The following is a 22,092-nucleotide window of genomic DNA, read 5'->3' as shown; positions in this document are numbered from 1 at the left end:
CTCACGTGACAGCAAGAGGTGAGGTCCCTTACCTTAATCTAGGAGCCAGAAGAGAAGACAGTTTCGCTGAAAAGCCCAAACCAAATTTGCGGCGATATCCTTGATATTCTCCCCAGGACATCCCGTGTTCGGCGTCTATTGCCCTATTTTTGACGACCCAACAGTCAAATAGCCTTACCGATCAGAATGCTCGACCTATTTTCAAACGCGGGTCGCAGGTTTCCGGCCATTATCAAGGTCGAATCTGCAGCTCCCCATGTTATGTAGTTTCATCATAGGGCTTCCAACTCCACCAACCGTTGGTAAGAATCAGCCTCATGCACGTAAGAGTCCTTAGGCCATGCAAATCTCCATCTGCAAGTTAAAGGGTGGCCCAATCAGCCTCCCTGTCTCCCGATTGCGCTTTTAGGCGGACAGTCCGGGGGATAGGAGAAACAACTTGTAGTAGGTTCTGTTGATAAAGATCCAAGGAAGGGACTACACTGGTATCGTCTTCGATAAGCTCTCAAAGGGGTGGACTGGCTGCGTCTGGTATGTTGTGCCTCGCGCGAGATAGCAAATACAACGTACCTCCGCAATAGACCCGAACCTGCTTGCATCGAAGTACGAAGCTGTGATCATTTGCCATCTGCCATTTGCCATCTGCCCTTTGTCATTTGCCCAACAACAACGCCCAAAATAGATAAGGAATCATCCAGCGGTCTCACCCAATCACGTGTGCAGAGGGCTGGTCACAGCTGCCTTAGCCGAGCCAATCAGGCACCATCACTCGCAATGCATTCAACAGCTGCACACCTCTTCCATCACAACTCAAACCCCAGATCCAGCAATAGTCAGCTAGACGCCTGGTAATCTGCCACCAGCATACAACAACAGAGCCACATCGGAAGCCCAGGACCTTCCGAATCGTGGTATCTACTCCATCGCCATCTACAATTCTACAACCGAATCTAAGTCCAGGTAAACCGTTCTGCTCAACGCGAGGCTGAGCCAGCCACTGAACCGACCAGGCATCATCCGTGTCGACCTGACACCTGCGAAGCCTCGCTATCACGCCCACAAAATCACGACGTCGGACTTATCTAGACGCGAGTAACATAATCTGATATACTGGCCGCCTCAACCTCGCAAACTCCTGGACAAGCCTCGTCCTCGCTCAGCATGCGGGGTCGGGTATCCATGGCGATCAACACCCAGACGTCCTATCGCGGGACGCCCGAGGCAGATGGAGACTCCCAGTCATCGTCAAGCAATTCTCCAGCACGAGCAGATTACGAGGAGTCGGACTTCTACGCAGGAAACAATGATTCGCAGTCGTCCGTGGGCGTTCCTACATTCCAAGATATGGCGGTATCCGAAGAGCTCAAGGTCCCCCCGGCCAACCGTCTGCCGGCTGAGGTTCTCATCAGCATATTCTCGAAGCTCAGCAATCCCCAGGACCTGCTGAACAGCATGTGCGTATCGAAACGATGGGCGAGGAATTGCGTGGACCTTCTCTGGCACCGACCGACCTGTACAACTTGGAATAAGCATGGGTCTATATGCAAAACCCTTTCTCTCCCCGACCCGTACTTCGCATACCGGGATTTCATCAAGAGGCTAAACCTTGCGAGCCTGGCGGATAGGGTGAATGACGGCAGTGTTGCTCCGCTTTCAGTCTGTACGAGAGTCGAACGGTTGACGTTAACGAACTGCAAGGGCCTTACGGACCATGGTCTTATCGGTCTGGTCACTGGGAGCAGTCATCTCCTTGCTCTGGACATATCTGGAGATACACAAATAACTGAGGCCTCGATGTATGCGTTGGCAGAGAACTGTCGGCGATTACAGGGGCTTAACATATCTGCTTGCAAGAAGATCTCTAACGAGTCTATGATCCAGGTTGCGGAGAGCTGCAAGTATCTCAAGAGAGTAAGCCTTGGCTCCAGCCCCTTATATTCTGGCTTTGCTGATCCTTCTAGCTCAAACTGAATGATTGTGACCAACTCGATGATACTGCCGTCCTTGCCTTCGCCGAGAACTGCCCTAACATCCTTGAAATCGATCTCCATCAGTGCCGGAACATTGGTAATGACCCAGTGACTGCTCTCCTGAGCAAAGGTCAGAGCTTGCGTGAACTTCGGCTAGCCAATTGTGATTTGGTCACGGACGCTGCCTTCCTCAACCTGCCTCCGAACCGGACGTACGAGCATCTGCGTATATTGGATCTTACAAGTTGTGCTCAATTGACAGATCGTGCCGTTGATAGAATCATTGATGTTGCTCCACGATTGAGGAATTTGGTGTTTTCCAAGTGCAGAAATCTTACAGATGCCGCTGTCAACTCCATCAGCAGATTAGGGAAAAATCTCCATTACCTGCATCTCGGACACTGCGGCCATATCACAGACAATGCGGTCCAGAAGCTCGTGGCATGCTGTAACCGAATCCGGTACATCGACCTTGGATGCTGCGTTCACCTCACCGATGATTCTATTATGAAGCTGGCTGCTCTTCCCAAGTTAAGGCGGATCGGCCTTGTGAAGTGCTCTAGTATCACTGATAGGAGTGTTTATGCATTGGCGCAGGCCAATCAACCTCGTATCAGACATGGTGCCCATCGGCCCGGTGGTGAAGAAATGCCAACCTACTATACTGCGGGGAGCAGCCTTGAAAGGGTACATCTTAGTTACTGTACCAATCTAACACTCAGAGTCAGATTATCCCTTCAGGTTCATGGTACTACTGCTAACAAGATTCCAGAGCATCATCGTCCTCCTTAATAACTGCCAAAAACTCACCCATCTCAGTTTAACCGGGGTCCAGGCCTTTCTCCGCCATGACCTCGAGCAATTCTGTCGCGAGGCTCCGGCAGGTGCGCTTCTACTATCCCTCTTTTTTTTACTCCTTCTCTACTGACACGAGCAGAATTCACCGAACATCAACGCAACGTCTTCTGCGTCTTCTCTGGCAAGGGCGTCAACGACCTGCGTACATATCTCAACAAGAACGGCGTGGAAGATGATTTCGAGTCCGAGGCCCGAGAGGATGCTGAGGACGACCAGACAATGACGGGTCTGATGGGCGCGACGGCATTGAATGGCGACGAAGACGCAGATGGAGACGAGGAGTTGGATGCTGATGGTGACGATGGGGCTCAGACTTGAAGTGAGAAGGAGAGTTTAGAAATGATTGTTAGGGTCTTGATGATTTGAGGATGGCGGGCGATACGGATGCCAACGAAGGGCCGCACGATCTCAAGATTTGATATCAAGACCTGACTTACTGACATCACGATACCTCCATGCCCCTCCTCCACGGAGCGAGGATACAGATGAGATATGCAACAGGGTGTATCAACCACAGTCTTGAACAACATCGAAGGTCGAAGAGGGTTATGATCGATGCATTGTACATAGAAGACTCGTATGGTCAGGACGGATATGGTCCGGACGGCTGGCTCTTGTGCCCCCCTCCCCCTGGTTGCCCGTGGACGGCATGGCGTTCCGCGTCATTTAATGAATTTACTCTTGCTTTTCTCACTTTGTTTTAGAAAGGCTGCCAAACACTGCTCCTTCCCGGAAACCTGAATCGAATGCTGTATAGGTAAGGCAGACCAGTAGACATACACACACACACAGCACTCGCAGGTGCTCGTGTATGTCTGTTTGATATTTGAAAGTGAAAGTCTAGGCTACAGATATAGTTTTTCTAGACAGGATAACGTTTAGTAAACTATATATAGCTCCCATATATCCCAAAGCGGACAGGTGAAGTCTCGATAAAGTTGTTTAGAGATGTTAGCGTGAAGCCCCACTCCTGTCGGTCAGACCACGAGTGACGAACCCCACCAGAGCTCGGAGCTTGCGACACCATCGTAACCTCATTACCCGCCACCTGCGAATATAGCTTCAACTCCAGCCCATTTGCTTTCTCTCCTCTCTCACCCACGGTTCCTCATCATGGATACCACTTACTGAGGCTTCAATTCCTCTATGGCACCTTGAGAGCACGATCGCGCAGCACGACTCGGCCCTCGATTACCTTACCGAGCGCATCTCAGGCCTCGAGTTTCCGAGTATCGATAGCAATCATGAAGGCCTCTAACATCTTCTCCTTCCTTCCTTTACCCGTGACAATCATTGTCACCGTGGTATACCTAGCTATTTTCATTCCTCTCCTCATAATCCACGAGACGGTGCCGGCGGCCCCCAGGAATCCCACTCCCTACCACGGTCTCAATCTCACGGAAGCGTGGCTCGACCTTGCGGAGCTGAGCAACGGATACCATCCGTTTAATAGCCGAAGGAACGATGAAGTGAGGGATTGGCTGCTACGACGGATTGACGGGATATTGAAGGCCAATGGAGTGAAATATACAGCGGAGGGAAGCTTGCCCTCTTATGGGGATGATAAGGCTGTCGAAGAAGCGCTCGAGGCTTCTGCAGATCAGGAAACCCCATCGTGGATACCAGCGCATGACACCGATCTAGAATCTGCCTCCGAGTCGATTCATGGTGAACTTCGGTCTAGAGCTGCATCTCCCGCAGTTACGGTCTTCAATGACCTCGTGGCTAATTACACAACCAACGCTCTGATTTCTATAGGCCAGGGTGGCAGACGCTTAGGGATCAGCACTTACTTTGAGGGAAACAACATCATTGTCTACATTCGTGGAACTGAGGATGAGGAGGGCGAATGGTGGCACCCAACAGCCTCAGCCGCGGAAACTCATGGCAAGGGTGGGGTCATGGTCAACGCACATTTCGACAGCGTATCGACTGGATTTGGGGCTACGGATGATGGGATGGGCGTCATCACTGCATTGCAGTTGATCAAATATTTTACGACATCAGGAAATACCCCCAAGAAGGGTGTTGTAGTGCTGTTGAATAACGGAGAGGAGGATGGCCTATACGGAGCTAAGGCGTTTCTCTCCCATCCAATGGCATCTTTTGTCCATTCATTTTTGAACCTCGAGGGTGCGGGAGCAGGCGGTAGAGCCACGCTCTTCAGGAGTACGGACACGGAAGTTACTCGGGCGTACGCGAAGGCGAAGCACCCCTTCGGTACGGTTATCAGTGCCGATGGTTTCGAGTCAGGAGTTGTACGCAGTCAGACGGACTACATTGTCTTCCGCGCCAAAGGATACCGTGGACTCGATGTTGCTTTCTGGGAGCCGAGAGCCAGATACCACACCGACCAGGACGATGCAAGACATGCTTCATTGGATTCTCTATGGCACATGCTGTCTGCGTCGGTGGAAACGATGAAATACCTGAGCTCGGATACTAGCAAGGAATTCGATGGACCACGTCGTGATAACGCTACCGAGAAAGTGAAGAACGGCCACGGTACTGACGGAGTATGGTTCGACCTCTTCGGGAGAGCGTTTGCGGTTTTCCGCCTCAGAACTCTCTTCGCGTGGTCGGTCACTATCCTCGTGGTCTCGCCTTTAGTTCTGATGCTCGTCACATTTATCCTTATCCGGAAGAAGAAGTATTATTTCTTCTCTAGGACAGTCAAACCTGAGGGCAGCGAAGAAGAGCCGGTCCCTCTCGGTGGTTGGCGAGGAGCCTTCAGATTCCCGATAGTGCTGATTGTTTCTGCCGCGCTCACGGTGGGAGCGGCATTTCTGATCAGGAAATTTAATCCATTGATCGTCTACTCTTCGCAATACGCCGTATGGGCTATGTCGATAAGTCTATTTTTCTCAGCATTCTGGTTCATGATGGCTGGTTGCAACTATATCAGACCTTCAGCGCTTCACCGGGGCTATGCCCTTATGTGGATGTTCATACTCGGTTGGGCAGCTCTCGTTGCTGCTACGGTGTATGAAGATCAATTCAAAATGAGCGGCGGCTATTTGATTGTCTTCTACGAGGCTGCTATATTCCTGGCTACTCTTATCAGTCTCTGTGAACTGTTTGCGCTGCCGACGAAGGATTCGATCGCTGAGGCATCTCACGACGAGTACCAAGTAAGACAAGGCCTTCAGGCAGTGCCTAACTCTGATGCTCTCATTGCTCCAGCAGATGAGAACGAAGACGAGAATGTCGATACCACTGAAACTACTCCGCTGGTTGGTGGGCAGAATGGCCACGGCCGTACATTTGGCACCACCTTTGCAAGCCGCTATCGTCAAAGAATCGCCGAAACAGGCGGAGAGGCCGATGAGATTTTTCCAGATGAGCATCATGCTTTTGGCAATGAGCAGAAATGGTCCGCAAGACTTCCCACCTGGACATGGCTTCTCCAATTCCTCCTCATGGGGCCCTTCATCCTCATCATCCTTGCACAAGTTGGGCTCGTCATTGTCACTGCAGTCGACCAAACTGGGACCGACGGAAGCCCCCTCCTACTCCCGTACCTTGCTATAGCACTCTTCTCCATCCTTCTGATCCTTCCCATAGCGCCATTCATGCACCGGATAACACACCACATCCCTACCTTCCTCTTCCTTGTCTTCATCGGAACCCTGATTTACAACCTGGTAGCATTCCCATTTTCAGCGAATAACCGCTACAAAGCCTACTTCCAGCAGACAGTTGACCTAGACACGGGGAACAACACAGTAACGCTCTCTGGACTAGAGGAATATATCCGCGACATAATCTCCTACATCCCATCCGCAGCCGGGCAATCCATCTCCTGCACCGCCAGACCCGAAATCCGCGACGGCCTCTCATTCTGTTCCTACGAGGGGATCGCTCCAAAGGTAGTGGACAATGTAGCAGAAGGCGTACCCCCAGAGAAGGGATACAAAGACTGGCTCTCCTTCAACGTAACGCGAGCCGACGGCGAGAACAAGGCGCGCTTCCACGTTTCGGGCCGAGACACCAAAGCCTGTATCATCCGCTGGGACGAGCCCTTCACGGCATTCCACGTGCACGGCGCGGCCTCGAACGATGGGAAATGGGACGACGTGCCGGAGACCGGCAGCGATCAGATCAAGCTCTGGCACAGAGACTGGGATCGCGAATGGGTGGTCGATGTCGAGTGGCCGGTGAGCGAGGGCAAGAAACCAGGGGAGGAGGGACGCAGTGGGAGGGTGGTCTGTCTCTGGAGCGATCACAACGAACTCGGTGTTATGCCCGCGCTGGATGAGGTGCAGCGCTTCATGCCCCCGTGGACGAGCGCCGTTAAGATGATGGATGGCTTAGTGGAAGGGAGCAAAAGATTCATCATCTAGTTAGAGAGATGAAACCTTGCCTGGGATTAGTGTAGTGAGAATGCGGGTTTTGGAACTCAGCGTCAGGAATGGAATGGAAATCTGATGGATCGGTATATAGATAGGCATGATTGTCTAGCTACGATAGTGTACCTAAAGAGATTGTTTAGGGGCTCCCCTCGCATGAATGCCCCTTTTCCTTGTATGGCTAGGTAATCAATCAATCAACATTGTCCCCAACTTCAAACTTCTAAAGATCAAGAAAGTATAAGTCACTGCTGGAGCAGAACTTGTAGGCTCCTGCTGATCTCAAGTATCCGCTAGACCAACAGAACGCAAATGCTTGCTCTATAGAAGACTTGTGAGAATCAGGGAAAAGTTGATAATTTTAAACAAGATACGAGAGAGAGAAGCTAAGGGGAAGTCAAATTTGATAATATAAACAGGACAGAACATAACAATCACACAAGTACGGAATCCAGCACTTGCTCTCTGAACTTATAGCTGATAATAATAGTCTTGTGATAGGTTTATATATTCTTGCAACTAAGTACCTTACTTAAATACAATTCTAAAGCACTTTAAGATATATATAAGGATGTAAATCTGTATATGTATGTAGGTTATTGTGACTATAATGCATGTTCCTCTTTGTTTTAATAACACTATGCTATGCCATGTGTATAGGAAAGCGTACCTTCAGTCAATAAGCAATCACCTGAGTTATTTTAATCGCTCAGATTGCTTTTAATCGCCTATCCTACCTTACCTACTCAAAGCTTTAGATATTCTATCGCCTAGACAGACTACTTGTATTAAATCCAGGAGATATAAATTATAAGAATCACAAACTAAAGACCTATTCGTTCACTAACAACGAGGAATTATTAATAGACCGGTACTACTATAGAAACCAAAAGTCATGTTCCTAGAGAGGACAAGCTATGTCCTTGTATTAAGTGTATTGAATTGTGAACAGATACACGCGTATGTTTCCACCTTTCTTTCTTCCTTACGATATGTAGATTCAAGATCTTTTAAGAAAGAGTTGGGTAGGTAGGTATAGAATGCTTTTTTTGTCTTTTAGTTAGTATGGCATGGCATAGCATGGTATGGTAGCACTCTAAGGGTTGTGATTCAAATAGTAAGTTAAGAAATAGAATACGCTCTTTGCTTTACAGATTTAGGAATAGGGGAAAGGGGGCATACAATATACCACGGCTTTTTATCTTCTTGATCTAGATAAATCTAAATCTGAATGCTTGGACAGACGGAGAGATATAAACAAAAAACAAGGAATCACTAAACTCCCTCCCTCTATACACCCTTCCACTTCTACCTGCTTACCTACAAGACATCCCCTCTTCTCCCTCTCTCTTCAAGCATCACTCGGCTATCCATCCTATCCTAGCGAAACCTCGTCTATCAAAGTGAATCCTCGACAGGTCTTGTCTTGTATAAACAAAAAATATCCCATCGCGCTCCTCTAACCGTCTCGTAACAACAACATCCATCCATCCATCCACAACAACAACACGAACCAAAACCCCTCCTTCCTTCTCTCTCTACTCCTACCCTTCTCCTCAAAAACCCCTCTTCTTCAAGAACACAAGACAAAAGAAAAAGACAAATCAAATAATCAATCGAAACTTACTATCAAAAATGTCTTCTTCTTCTTCTTCTTCTAACTCGCAAACTCAAAACAACAACATGAAGAACGGGATGCCTGTTAGCGGTGGTGGTGTTCGTAAGTTCTCCCTCCCTCTCTTTCTCTCTGTCTCTTGACGAATCTTGATTTGCTATCTCCTCCTCCTCCTGTGCGAAGAAGCTAATCAATCAATCACGTATTCAGACGCGTCTCGTCGAGATGACCACGTTCGCGAGCTGAAGAAGCTCTTGGATCGTGGCGATGCTGCTGCGATTGTCAAGAAGGGCCTAGCTATGAAAGTTGCTGAAGCGGCGCGTATGTCTTATCCCCCTCTCTCCTCTCCCTTCTCCCTTTTCCCTTCTCCCTTCTCCCTTCTCCCTTCTCCCTTCTCCCCGCGTGACGAGCAAGAAGAAGAGATAGCTGACTAGGAGGGATCTTGACGATAGTGATTCGCGCTGCCACGGTCAATGCCGATAACAAGTCTGATGGCAAAGTAAACACCATCACCTTTGCAACCCCCTCCCCCTCCTCCTCCCCTCAGGGCCTCCAGGCGAAGTATCCGACGCCAGCTCGTAAGCTTCCCCTCCCCTCCCCTCCCCTCCCCTCCAACCCGATCTAACAAACCCCAGGAGCCAATCCAAAAATCAAGTTCGTCGGGCGAGCCACCAATTGGCACGGTCCAGGAGTCGAAGATTTACGAAAGACGCTGAAGGAGGAGAGAGGGCTTTTGTTGGCTTGTGAGAGGAAGCGGCAGAGAGAGGAGGAGAGAGATGCTGCGGAGTGGGAGATGGTGGAGAATGACGGGGAGGAGGAGTGGATTAAGGTTTGATTGATTGATTGATTGATTGATCCGGGTGCCTTGCTTTGCGTTAGATGAGGAATGGATGGAGTGTGAGGGCTTTGAGAGGAACGGATAGGTGGATTAGAAAGGATAGCGGAATCGCAAGGTAGAGAGAATAATCGATGTCTTCCCCATTCATAACCCTACATTCCGCACCATTCCGTTCATCAACTAACAGATCAAGAACATAATATTAGCATCTGACCCCTTCCTTCCTTTCCCAGAGTAACTTACCTAACCCAGCAAACCACCCCAAGCCGTCCCCTATTAAAACCCTATGCCCCAAGATTCCCTCTTCCTGCCTATCACAAATCAGTAGTATCTCTTGCGAGAAACTACGCAGAACAATTCCTGTAGTGTATTAGGGGTCTGAATGAATGCATGATTGGTAGATGTGTGGAGGTGAGATTGTAGTAGTAGCTTGTCTACCTACTGTTTTGTCTTCCTTTGTTAGACTGCATTGTTTATCCCTCACCTTGTTAACTCTATCTGTCTCGTTATGTAGCGGAGCAGATAGTGAGGTTGTTAAGATCAAGACGGGTGATTAGGGAAGGGCGGGGATAGTGGTAAGAGACATAGTGCAAGCCGTCCTCGTGGGAAGCCCTAGCAGTAATTGTCCGTCAATGGTTAAACTTAGTTGGTCACTTGATCACACTTGATATATTAGACGATAAAATTCAGCCATATCTTCTATCGTCAACCATAAATCTATGTGTTAGATATACATACCCTCCCTCCAGCAGCCCGGCAGACCCCAAGAGAACCTTGCGTCTGAGACCGAATTAGACAACCTTGGATCTCGCCCTCCCATCATCCCGTTTGCCATTATCCATCTCGATCTCTCTCTCCACCATCTCAATTCCTGAAAGGCTGGGGAATCGCCTGCTAAAATCAACAATATAGTCTTCCTTCTCCTGCTGCGTCATATCTGGCCGGGCTTGTATCGGTCGGGCGGGTAACGCGGGTTGAGGGGGTGAGTGTTGAGGACCGGTGCTGATGCTGTTCAGGTGCATCGGCTTGGGGGGTGCGCTCGGTCGAGGGCCGCCCGTCTTCGATATGGTAGCCGGGGGTGTTATCGGTTGGGTACGCGGTTTTTGGTAACTGATCTCACCATGAGCTGGCACAGATCTTGGAGGAAGACCCCCTTGGACGTGAGGCTTCCGAGGGAGGTTGGGGAGATGGGGAAGATGAGGAAGATGGGGATGGTGGGGGTGGTGGGGTTTGGCATACGGATTCGAGTATTGATCAAGGTGACTGGGCTGCGGGGCCGACATGCTCTCGGTAAATCTCCCGTAGCCTTCAGCCGTCTTCTTAACCGGTGAAGGTTGTGAGCTCTCATCGAGGAGGTTCTTGACCTTGTTTTGAATGCTTGCGGCACGTGATATACCGCCGATACTTCTGGGTGCAGGCCCAGACCCATTTTCCGCGAGCCGTTTTCTATACTCAGCTGCAGCGTCAGCGACACGCTTCTCTTCCATGGAGAGACGTCGCCGTTCGAGTTCGCGACGCTGTTCTTGAGTCATGTTCACTTCGTCGACGATATTTCCGTCGTCGCTTCGCCCGTCCGTCGCTTCTGAGCCGGCGATTGGTGTCAGATCGCGTCGTTCCATCTCTTGCAACGGGCTTGGAGTCCGTGGTCCAGGTGGCGCACTGGCATTATTTTCGAATCTTTTGAAGGCATCGCCAAACTTCCCAGCCAATAAAGTTTTTGTACCTGACAATGACATAGATGGCATGCTTGAGCGTTTGGATTTGTTGTTCGCGCCGCTGCTACGACGCCTGTCCTTCTTGGCTTCCTTCTTGAGGTCTTTCTTGGATGTCTCCTGGTCTTCCATTGCGCGAAGAAACTGGACATTTGACTCAATATTGGTATCTTCATCTGAGTTCGGATCCGGAAGGGTTGTTTCTACAGGCCATGTTGGACGCTTATCTGTTGACTTTCTACCGCGTGACTCTTTTTCACGGAGATAATCGATATTCGACTCAAGATAAGCACTCGTTGGTCGCGACTGAGCATTACTCGACTTCGTCCTGATTACTGGCTCTAGAACGATGCTTGTGGGCCTGCCACCTTCTAATGATGGGCGCGACGACGAGGGATGTTGCGGGTGGCCTGATTGTGATCCATACGACGGATTCCGATGGAGGGCGCCCGGTTGGCGAGACGGGCTAGCTGGACGTAGATGCTGATTTTTCGAGGTAGCGGCTTCTTGAGGTCTTGGCAAGCTGACGGATCTGTGATGATCAGGTGAGAGACGATAAACCGCAGGAGGGGTGGGCGAGGTCATGGTTCCCGTTGATACATATGTACTGTTTGGAGCCCGAGTAGGCGTTGGTTGATAGACCACGCTTGGGGGAGATGTGACGGATTGTAGCTCCGGATTACTCGATATTATCTTCTGCGCACGAGAAACCGCGGGGGTGGGAGCGGGAGCGGGAGACGGGGTCGCAGTTGAGGCCATAGGGGTCTTGGATCGCGAGGCTGCAAAGGCATCATCTGCCAGCTTCTCCGTCACTCGCTGACCGAGATCTTGTGAAGGACGATGAGGCGGTGGGCTTGAATTAAAATCGAATTTTCCACCATCGTGAAGTAGAGAAAATTGGTCAAGGCTCGGAAATCGATTAGAAAGCTCATCTACTTGCATAGGTTGGGGTTTTCCGTCTAGAGCGGCGAATGGGTCACTCGCAGTGCCTCGCATTGGAGAGGGACTTGGCTTGGGCGCATGAGCCTGTGACCCAGCAGTCGGTCTACCCCTTCGCATCGGCACAACCTCGGGGATGACCTGTTGTTGTTGTTGTGGCGGTGAAAATACTGCTCCAACAACGGGAGAGGGCATCTGTTCCGGCCTCGGTAGCTGTTGATTGCGTCTGGCTTCTGATTGTGTCCTTCCGGAGTATATCTACGAAGATGAGCTCCAGCTTCATATATTCGAGGCATAAACATACATCTTTGATAGGGACCTCAATGCCCTGCATCAAGCAAGCTTCACGTAGAACTTGGTAGATATTTGGGCGAGACGCGGGATTCTCTTTCAACATATACGCTACAAAAAGTCAGCATCGATATGGCCCCAGCAGACGTCACATACCTATGAGCTTCTTCAATTTATCAGAGAAGACTGGATAGCTCGGAAATTTGAAGCTTGCATTAAGAATGGCAAGCTGCCCTTGCGCTTCGAAAGGGGTAGTGTAATAGCACAGCTTATACAGAAGCACACCCAACGCCCATATATCCGACTTCTCATCAATAGGTTGTTTTCGATACACATCGATCATTTCTGGACTGCGGTATTGAAGCGTGGTGTGCTTCTGCACATCGTCTTCGATCAGGCGGCACTCGGCAGCAGTTGTTGCTGCGGGCCGTGGAGGGGCGGTTGATCCAAAATCGCAGAGCTTGAACCGCCGCGTGTTTCCCCTAGTGGTTATGAGGACGTTTTCAACCTTCAGATCTCGATGGAGGAGCGGAGGCTTGAGGTAATGCATGCATGCCACCCCTTCGGCCACGTCTGAGAAGATCTTCAGGATTTCCGGCTCCGTCAATCGATTCTGTAGCCGCGTGTTCATGAAATCAATCAGTCCGCCACCATTGCAGAACTCCATCAGCAAAAAGACCTCATATCCCCCACCCTTCAGCTGCGACGCGTGCGAGTCGTAGTAAGTCACAATCGGCCGATGCCCTTTCAACTTCTTCATCGTCTCTACCTCGGTGCGCATATTCGCCAGATGCTCCTTGTCGGGCACGGCAACCCGCTTCAACACGGCGATGTCAGTGCCATCAATGGGCTTTGGCATCTTGACCAGGTAGACATGGGCGAAGCCTCCCTCGGAGAAGTACTTCTGGATGATGACCTTCTGGCTCCCCACTTGTATCTTGGTGCCGGGCGCAAAGGTGCCCGCTGGAGCTGCTGGGTCATGGACCGGGACGGGGGCCCCAAAGACGGCCGGTCGAGGGGCCGTGGGAGGCATCGAGGGATTGTAGGAGGCCATGGTGCCCAAGCAGACGACGGTTGTTGGGGGGGAGGGGGGATCGTCTCACGGGGGTTGAATATCACGGCATTGAAAAGAGTGAAAGGCGGGAGCAAAAGAGGGTAAGAGCGCGAGCAAGATGAAGAACGATCGGGGGCGGTTTGCAGACAAGGAGAGGTGAAGGATGCAAGAATCCAAGCCTCAATATACGGGAGTCGAGGTGTTTGAGTTTGGGGATGCCTTGTCGAGGTTGGCATTAACGCGGAGCCGCCGCCTGACCGCTTTCAAGGGGCGCTAAGCCTGATCGGGCCAACTTGACACATGGTCCTTTGGAGCAGCGGAGAGACGGTTTGATGTTCGTTTCTTGCGGTTCTGCATATGTTCGATGCAGAATGATAGTGTTGGGTTTCATGGTCTAGTAATCCATCCATACCTTACGTATGTATATATGTACTTCTCCAGAGCCGAGCTTATCGATACTGGATCGGGAGAAGAATGGGTACGGCCCATGATTCGGACACTCCCCTAAGACTACGGGGCAGCACAGTATGTACGGAGTAATGGATAAATGGTCCAGCCCACCAGGACCCTAGTTTAGGTCGCGGCAGCCTTGTGAGATCTGTCAAGCTGGTCCATTCATTCACCTTTACCAACAGCTTCATGACAGGCGCTGATTGCTTCAACCGGGTGCCCAGGGACGGGGAAATATTCCCGGTGCTCATGGCGATATCTGACTCCTCTCTAGCCTTGGACGGGGGTCTCGGAGCTTATTGTTATGGGGTCAACGCGATGGTTCTCTCATGAGTCGGTTACTGGAGTAGTTATCTACAGATATATATATATTTGTGACTCTGTTGACCATGACACTCAAAGAAATATTCATATGGGCATTATCCTGATATTCGATAGCGACATCTGCCATGGCACGCAACTCTGATCATCTTCCATTCTTTCTCTCAGATGACGATCTTCATTTGTCGCGTCCTTGGCCTTTGCTGTGTTTGCAAGAGTGGCAGCTCCAGCCATGGGGGAAAGCGAGATGATGAGGCTTGCTGCTAGAGGCTTGACGTTGAGCCATAGCCATGTCCTAGGTAGCCATAGATACAGCACGCATAGCCTTAAACGTTAGATACCTTAGGTAGCTTGAGTTGATTAAGCCTTGGAAAGCGGGAAGGTGAGGCAGCCACTTAATCATGAGTATGAAAGTGAGTGAGTAAATGCATCAAGACTCAAGCTATGCTGTCCTGACTGGAATAGAGGATAGATACTGTTAACAGTCAGTAGATGACAAGACAAGCAAAGAGAACACGACGAGAGAAACCAGAGACAGACACGGAAAAGACGCCAAAAAGCAAAATCACGCGCTAAGCCCTAAGCGAGCGCCCCGTGTGGCCCTGACCAAGTATTAATAAAGGGCGTGGATCGCCCCAAGAAAGTCGCTCGCGAAAAAACGTGCAACGTGCAAATACGCATCTCGTGTGTGCTCTTAGCTGCGCTGCCAGAGCTGGTCGATATTATATCCTCCTACCAATTCTCTCCAACCCCCCCCACCCCTGCAACAACAGCCAGATCGATCTATTTCTCTCTTTCTTTGCCCTTTGCCTGCGCGCCGCTGGCCCCCTAATATCTCACTCAACTTGTCGCATCGGCTCCCCAGCTTCCAAGCTTCATCGTCGTCATCATCATTTGGCGCGTGTGTGCGCGACTTATTCGCGTTGCGTCTTGGCTATCAACCAACCACTCAACCAACAACCCTTGGACGTCGCGCCTCTTCTTTTGAACAACAACAGATCAGACACTTTAGATTCATGGCGCGTTCGATGCTCGTCTATCCTCTACTCTCTAGATAATGAAGACGCGACGCGCTTGAAAGAATGGCATCAAGGTCAGTCCACTACTGCTCTTCCCTACTGCTCTTCCCCGTCATTGATAATATAATTCCTCTTCCTCTTCTTTATTACTTTTCATCGACTCACGAATCTGGAACCTTAACGCTAACATCACGTGTACAGATTGGACCGCCTCGTCACGTGAGCCCCTCACCCACTCCCCCCTTCTAATTCCAGCTCATTTCTCTTGCGCTCTGCCCCCGCTCTCACTTTCATCCTAAGGAGCGCGAACGACATCACTCGCATCCTTAATTCCCCCCTCCCCCCCGGCTCCTCACTGACCAATCCTACAGGCTCCTGGAGACGGGCAGCACGCAACTCATCCGATTCACCGCAGCTCAGCAGTTAGCCGATGTCCAGAAGGCCCATCCTGAAGAGCTATTCAACCTCCTCACCAGAGTCGTCCCCTATCTCCGCCACAAGACATGGGAGACCAGGATAGCAGCCGCCAAGGCCTTGGGCGGCATCGTCGATCACGCCGAGAAGTACGACCCCAATGCTGCTGACGAACCAACGAAAGAGGAACCAAAGAAGGAAGAGGATGAAACCTCCATCAAGAAAGAAGAGATCATTGATGATACTCCTCTTCCAGATGGCCAACTAAGTCTAAACACCCTGGACATTGTATCAATCCTTGAGCACGGGAAGGACCTCCTGAGAGGCGGAGGGAAGGAGATCGATTATGCTCTTGCAACCCTCACGCCTGCGCAACGGCTTGACCATCAAAAGAAGACCCTGGCCGGTCGGCTCGGTCTTTTAGGAGAGTACCTTGAGGAAGAAGACATCGACCTTCCAGCCAGGGAGCAGAATGGCTTGGCCACGCCTCATCCAACTACATCTAACGGGCATGATGGCAGTAGCACCCCGAAAAATGCGCCCCCCGCGACCCCTTCAGAAGAAGCTGGCCTCAGTGCGAGACAGCTAAATCAACTGAAGCGGAAGAGGAAGAGAGAAGCCCAATCTGCAGGCGCAAAGAATAGACTCGTAGATCTGTCAGCGAGACGTACGAATACCTTTGGATCCGATGATACTGCCATGTCAGATATTAACGGTAGTGAGGAATCGAAAGTTAATGACTATTTCTCGTTAGAGAGATCTTCAGAGGTTGATGAGAGTTCCAAGGTCGTCTCAGAATTCAAGGGTCAAGTCTTACCCATAAAATCGGAACTGCAGACCGATGAAGAGGCTGAAGGAGCCGAGTGGCCGTACGAACGACTATGCGAATTCCTCATGATTGATCTCTTCGATCCGCAATGGGAGACGCGACACGGGGCCGCGATGGGTCTCCGAGAGATCATTCGCGTCCACGGTGCAGGAGCGGGTCGTGTACGTGGGAAGTCCCGTGCTGAGAACGACATTCTGAATCAGCGATGGCTTGATGACCTTGCTTGTCGGTTATGCTGCGTCTTCATGCTGGATAAGTTTGGGGATTACGTATCCGATACCGTCGTGGCCCCCATCCGAGAGACGGTCGGACAAACGCTTGGCGCCTTGCTTATCCACCTCCCCGCTGCTTCTGTATACGCTGTCCACCGTATACTCTATCGACTGGTGATGCAAGAAGACCTCGGGATCAGCAAACCTGCGTGGTCTGTCTGCCATGGCGGTATGATTGGGCTACGTTACTTGGTCGCGGTGCGAAACGATCTTCTGTTAAAAGACAACGACATGATTGATGGAGTCATTGCGGCTGTTATGAAAGGCCTCGGCGACTTGGATGATGATGTACGCTCAGTCAGTGCTGCGACTCTTATCCCCATTGCGAAGGAATTCGTCAACTTGCGACCGGAAGCCCTGAATGGTCTTATCAACATCGTCTGGGAATGTCTTTCCAATCTGGGTGATGACCTGAGCGCTAGTACTGGACAGATCATGGACCTCCTCGCCAAGCTCTGTAGTTTCCCTGAGGTTTTGGAGGCAATGAAGAAGAATGCAGCAGCAGATCCGGAGCAGTCATTTGCCCTGTTGGTTCCCAGATTATATCCCTTCCTCCGTCATACTATCACTTCAGTGCGCTCAGCGGTCCTTCGAGCTTTGTTGACCTTCGTCAATATCGAAGGCGAAGGCACTCGAGATTGGCTGAATGGCAAGATCCTACGCCTCATCTTCCAAAATATCTTGGTTGAACGAAATCAAGACACACTGAACCTTTCACTACAAGTCTGGGCAGCTTTGGTGAAATTCCTAGCAAAGAACCCCGACGACCTCGCCGAGCAATTCTCCGCACACGTCGATCCCCTCATGCAATTAACCCTTCACCCTATTGGTGTCTCCCGGCATCCATTGCCTATGAATGCGAGCCTTTTCCAAAAGCCGTCTGGCAGTACTTACGCTATGCCAAGCGGTTTCGTCCCGGCAGCTCCTCCGAGACCAGTATCCCCGTCGGCTACCGAGCCCCCTGCAAAGAAGCGAAGAAAGTCGACGAAGGCTGTTGAGCCGGCTCCCACAACTTCATCTCATGATGTTGATGGCCACATGATGCAAGGGGATGTTGACTTGGTTGGCATGGATATCCTTATACGATCTCGTATATCGGCGGCCAAGGCAATGGGTCTTATTATGTCTCTCGTGCCCTCCAACGTGATTGAAGCCTACGATGCGAGCATTATCCCTGGCATGACTTCTGCATTCGCGTCTACCCAACTCACAGCAGTTCTCATTATCGATGAATACGCAAAGAATTGTGTCGAGAAAGATCAGGCATCACGATTTATCGACCCGCTCCAGAAGATCATCGAGACCGATCGGCCTTTGCATTATCGCGATCTTGTAAGCTACACACAGCTTGTTCGTGCCCAATGTGCGCAATTGATCAACACCTTCCGTGATGTTGGTAGGGTATCACAAAGTCGACTGCCAACACTCGCTGTAGTAGTCCAAGGCGAGGCAGAAGCTGGACCAGACGCCTTCTCGATGCTGACTGCTGAGAAGTGCGTAAATGAGGATTTTGATAGACTGAAGAAAGCCCTTGCTCCTGGTCAGCGATTAATTGCTACCCAAGCGTTGGCTGAAGCTCGTAATAGCGTTATGGAAGTCATTGACAATGCCAAGAGCATCAAAGAGCAGCGGGATATCCGCATCAGAGCTGCTGCTGCGAGCGCCTTGGTTGCGATGAAGGTCTCGCCAAAGAAGCCGACGCATATCATCAAGGGAATGATGGATAGTGTCAAGAAGGAAGAGAATGTTGAGCTCCAGCAGCGCTCGGCTGCTTCTGTAGCGAGACTTGTTGAGCTCTTTGCGGAAGGCGGTCGATCCGGACCGGCTCAGAAAGTCGTCTCCAACCTGGCCAAGTTCAGTTGCATTGATACATCAGAGACCCCCGAATTCACACCGAATGCAAACTTCACAAATAATATTCTATCCCTTCGAAAGGAGGAGGACCGAAGAGATCATCCAGATGCTGCTAAGTTTGCCAGAGAAGCAAAGGAGGCTCGAATTATCCGAAGAGGTGCGAAAGAGGCGTTGGAGCAGTTGTCAAGTATCTTTGGTGCCCAACTCCTCCAGAAAGTCCCAACGCTCAGGTCTATCATGGAGGATCCCTTGCAACATGCCTTCGCTGGAGATCTTCCAGCAGATACGAAGGATCCAGCACAGGAGGCAGGCCAAGCAGCGATCGATGCCATGTCTGTACTTCGAGCCTTGACGCCGACTCTGGACAAGGAATTACATTCTTTTGTTATGCAGTTGGCCCCCTTGGTTATCAAATCATTACATTCAGAGCTCTCAGTCTTCCGATATATGGCCGCCAAATGCCTTGCTACAATCTGCAGCGTTATAACTGTGGAAGGTATGACAATGCTGGTCGAGAAGGTGTTACCATCGATCAGCAACCCAGTCGATCTCAATTTCCGCCAAGGTGCAATCGAGGTAGTCTACCATCTCATTCACGTGATGGGAGACAACATCTTACCATATGTGATCTTCCTCATCGTGCCTGTTCTTGGTCGTATGAGTGACTCGGACAATGATGTCCGACTTATCGCGACAACCACCTTTGCCACCCTTGTCAAGCTTGTTCCACTTGAGGCGGGTATTCCCGACCCTCCTGGATTGTCTCAAGAACTCCTGAAGGGACGTGATCGAGAACGAACTTTCATCTCTCAATTACTGGATCCCCACAAGGTCGAACCATTCACAATTCCCGTTGCAATCAAGGCGGAGCTTCGATCTTATCAGCAAGAGGGTGTTAACTGGCTCCATTTCTTGAACAAGTATCACCTTCACGGCATCCTTTGCGACGATATGGGTCTCGGAAAAACCTTGCAGACACTGTGTATTGTGGCTAGTGATCATCACATGCGGGCTGAAGAGTTCGCTAAGACTGGAGCGCCAGATGTACGACGCTTGCCATCTCTAATCATCTGCCCTCCTACGCTCTCTGGTCATTGGCAGCAGGAAATCAACACATATGCGCCATTCCTCACCTGCACTGCATACGTTGGACCTCCAGCTGACCGACAACGCTTGCGGGATCAACTATCCAAGACTGACATCGTTATCACATCATATGATATCTGTCGAAACGATTCTGATGTTCTTACCCCACTGAACTGGAATTATCTTGTTCTTGATGAGGGTCATTTGATCAAGAATCCGCGAGCAAAGGTCACCATTGCTGTGAAACAGCTCCACAGCAATCATCGCCTCATTCTTTCGGGTACGCCGATTCAAAATAACGTCTTGGAACTTTGGTCCCTGTTCGATTTCCTGATGCCCGGCTTTCTTGGTACGGAGAAGGTATTCCTCGACCGCTTCGCCAAACCCATTGCCGCCAGCCGCTTCAGTAAATCGTCATCCAAGGAGCAGGAGGCCGGTGCCCTTGCCATCGAAGCATTGCATAAGCAAGTCCTACCATTCCTACTACGTCGTCTCAAGGAAGAGGTTCTGGATGATCTACCCCCTAAGATCCTGCAGAACTACTACTGTGATCTCAGCGATCTTCAGAAGAAGCTGTTCGAAGACTTCACTAAGAAAGAGGGCAAGACGATCGCCGAGAAAGCTGCTGCTGGTGACAAGGAAGGAAAGCAGCATATTTTCCAAGCTTTGCAATATATGCGCAAACTCTGCAATTCCCCAGCACTGGTCATGAAGGAAGGCCATAAGCAGTACGAGGAGACTCAACGTTTCCTCGCAAGACAAGGCACCAGTCTTCGCGATCCCATCCACGCTCCGAAACTTACGGCTTTGCGGGATCTGCTTGTAGATTGCGGAATTGGCGTTGATACTTCCTCCGAAGAAGTGACAACAGAAACATCCTACGTCTCGCCCCATCGCGCACTAGTCTTCTGCCAGATGAAAGAAATGTTGGACATGGTCCAGAACGACGTTCTCAAGAAGATGCTCCCCTCGGTACAATATCTCCGTATGGATGGTTCAGTCGATGCCTCCAGGCGCCAAGAGATCGTTAACAAATTCAACTCCGACCCCTCTTATGATGTTCTACTCCTCACAACATCCGTCGGAGGTTTAGGTCTCAACTTGACTGGTGCAGATACCGTTATCTTCGTGGAGCATGATTGGAACCCGCAGAAGGATCTACAAGCTATGGATCGCGCCCACAGAATTGGGCAGAAGAAGGTTGTTAACGTCTACCGGTTGATCACGCGGGGGACGTTGGAGGAGAAGATCATGTCGTATGTCTCCCTCATCCCCTCCCCACTTTTGTATCTGTTCACCCTGCTAACCCATTCCCCAACAGGCTCCAACGATTCAAAATCGACGTAGCTTCAACAGTTGTAAATCAACAAAACGCTGGCCTGGGCACCATGGAAACGGACCAGATTCTGGACCTCTTCAATCTGGGCGATACAGCGGAAGGTATCGACAAGCCGTCGCTGAACGGTGCCGAGGAGGGCCGCGAAGAGGACATGGTGGACGCGACGGGCGAGGTGCGCGAGAAGGGCAAGAAAGGCTGGCTCGACGACCTCGGCGAGCTGTGGGACGACCGGCAGTACGAGGAGAGTTTCGACCTCGACGGCTTCCTGAAGACGATGAAATAAATAATGCTTCCATCTCTTGTCCCGAAATCCACCCGTTAGTGGATCGGGAAGCTGAAGGAAGCCTTGCCTTCCTCCTCTTTTCTGATTATTTTTATTCGTGTGTATGCCTCTTTCACACATCTTCTTTGCATACACATGGGCATCAGCATAAGGATGGATATCCACAGATGGGACGGAGTTTGGTTTCTGCGGGACCCGGGCATATATGACAGAGAGAGACGGACAGCATAAGCGTGCGTTGCTATTTTCACCTCGAATTGAGGAGGTGCTTGTACTAGTAGATGCTACAGTGATATGGAATTGTATGAGTAGAGAAGAAAGAGACTTGAAGCCTGTGTTGTTCGGATTGTGAGAGAGAGGGGGTTGGTGAGTGTAAGTGTAATGTATGTATGTATGTATGTATACGTACGTGTATTGGCATGAATGATTTACCTACCTACAGGCCATCATTACGCTCTTCCTCTTCCTTATCCGCAGATATCCTCTTTTCAAGTCTGGCTGTGATATTTAACAGTTTCTAGATTTATGCTTGAGTCTATAAGGTACATTTATATAATGGCTGAAATGTTCGGTTTCCCGTCAAGGTAGGTAGATTTACC

At 50.4% G+C, this 22,092-nt stretch overlaps 5 protein-coding genes across 5 annotated transcripts; 4 read left to right on the top strand and 1 right to left on the bottom strand.

Moving 5' to 3' along the window:
* Positions 1-1,179: 1,179 nt before the first annotated feature.
* Positions 1,180-3,146, top strand: M430DRAFT_51219 (hypothetical protein; the record flags this gene model as incomplete). Its single annotated transcript, XM_024868197.1, has 4 exons — positions 1,180-1,911; positions 1,962-2,693; positions 2,743-2,854; positions 2,908-3,146. 4 exons carry the CDS (start codon positions 1,180-1,182, stop codon positions 3,144-3,146), a joined length of 1,815 nt encoding a protein of 604 aa, XP_024720393.1.
* Positions 3,147-3,877: 731 nt separating this feature from the next.
* M430DRAFT_67208 (hypothetical protein) lies at positions 3,878-7,746 on the top strand (the record flags this gene model as incomplete). Its single annotated transcript, XM_024869274.1, has 2 exons — positions 3,878-7,170; positions 7,728-7,746. Exons 1-2 carry the CDS (start codon positions 4,073-4,075, stop codon positions 7,744-7,746), a joined length of 3,117 nt encoding a protein of 1,038 aa, XP_024720392.1. The 5' UTR covers positions 3,878-4,072.
* A 1,066-nt stretch (positions 7,747-8,812) lies between these two features.
* M430DRAFT_59282 (hypothetical protein) lies at positions 8,813-9,812 on the top strand (the record flags this gene model as incomplete). Its single annotated transcript, XM_024868786.1, has 4 exons — positions 8,813-8,897; positions 9,003-9,113; positions 9,227-9,370; positions 9,428-9,812. 4 exons carry the CDS (start codon positions 8,813-8,815, stop codon positions 9,625-9,627), a joined length of 540 nt encoding a protein of 179 aa, XP_024720391.1. The 3' UTR covers positions 9,628-9,812.
* A 609-nt stretch (positions 9,813-10,421) lies between these two features.
* On the bottom strand, positions 10,422-13,626 carry M430DRAFT_28605 (hypothetical protein; the record flags this gene model as incomplete). The annotated part of the gene is made up of 3 exons (XM_024865805.1): positions 10,422-12,539; positions 12,586-12,683; positions 12,729-13,626. 3 exons carry the CDS (start codon positions 13,624-13,626, stop codon positions 10,422-10,424), a joined length of 3,114 nt encoding a protein of 1,037 aa, XP_024720390.1.
* Positions 13,627-15,056: 1,430 nt separating this feature from the next.
* M430DRAFT_122640 (hypothetical protein) lies at positions 15,057-21,828 on the top strand. Its single transcript, XM_024861853.1, has 4 exons — positions 15,057-15,490; positions 15,618-15,635; positions 15,788-21,127; positions 21,193-21,828. The coding sequence occupies exons 1-4, from the start codon at positions 15,480-15,482 to the stop codon at positions 21,491-21,493; spliced, it is 5,670 nt and encodes a 1,889-aa protein (XP_024720389.1). The 5' UTR covers positions 15,057-15,479; the 3' UTR covers positions 21,494-21,828.
* Positions 21,829-22,092: the final 264 nt, after the last annotated feature.

This window comes from Amorphotheca resinae (genome assembly GCF_003019875.1).
Source record: "Amorphotheca resinae ATCC 22711 unplaced genomic scaffold M430scaffold_7, whole genome shotgun sequence".
NCBI classification, from domain to species: domain Eukaryota; kingdom Fungi; phylum Ascomycota; class Leotiomycetes; order Helotiales; family Amorphothecaceae; genus Amorphotheca; species Amorphotheca resinae.
The sequence above is the reverse complement of the archived record's forward strand: the minus strand, read 5'-3'. Positions and strand labels throughout refer to the sequence as shown.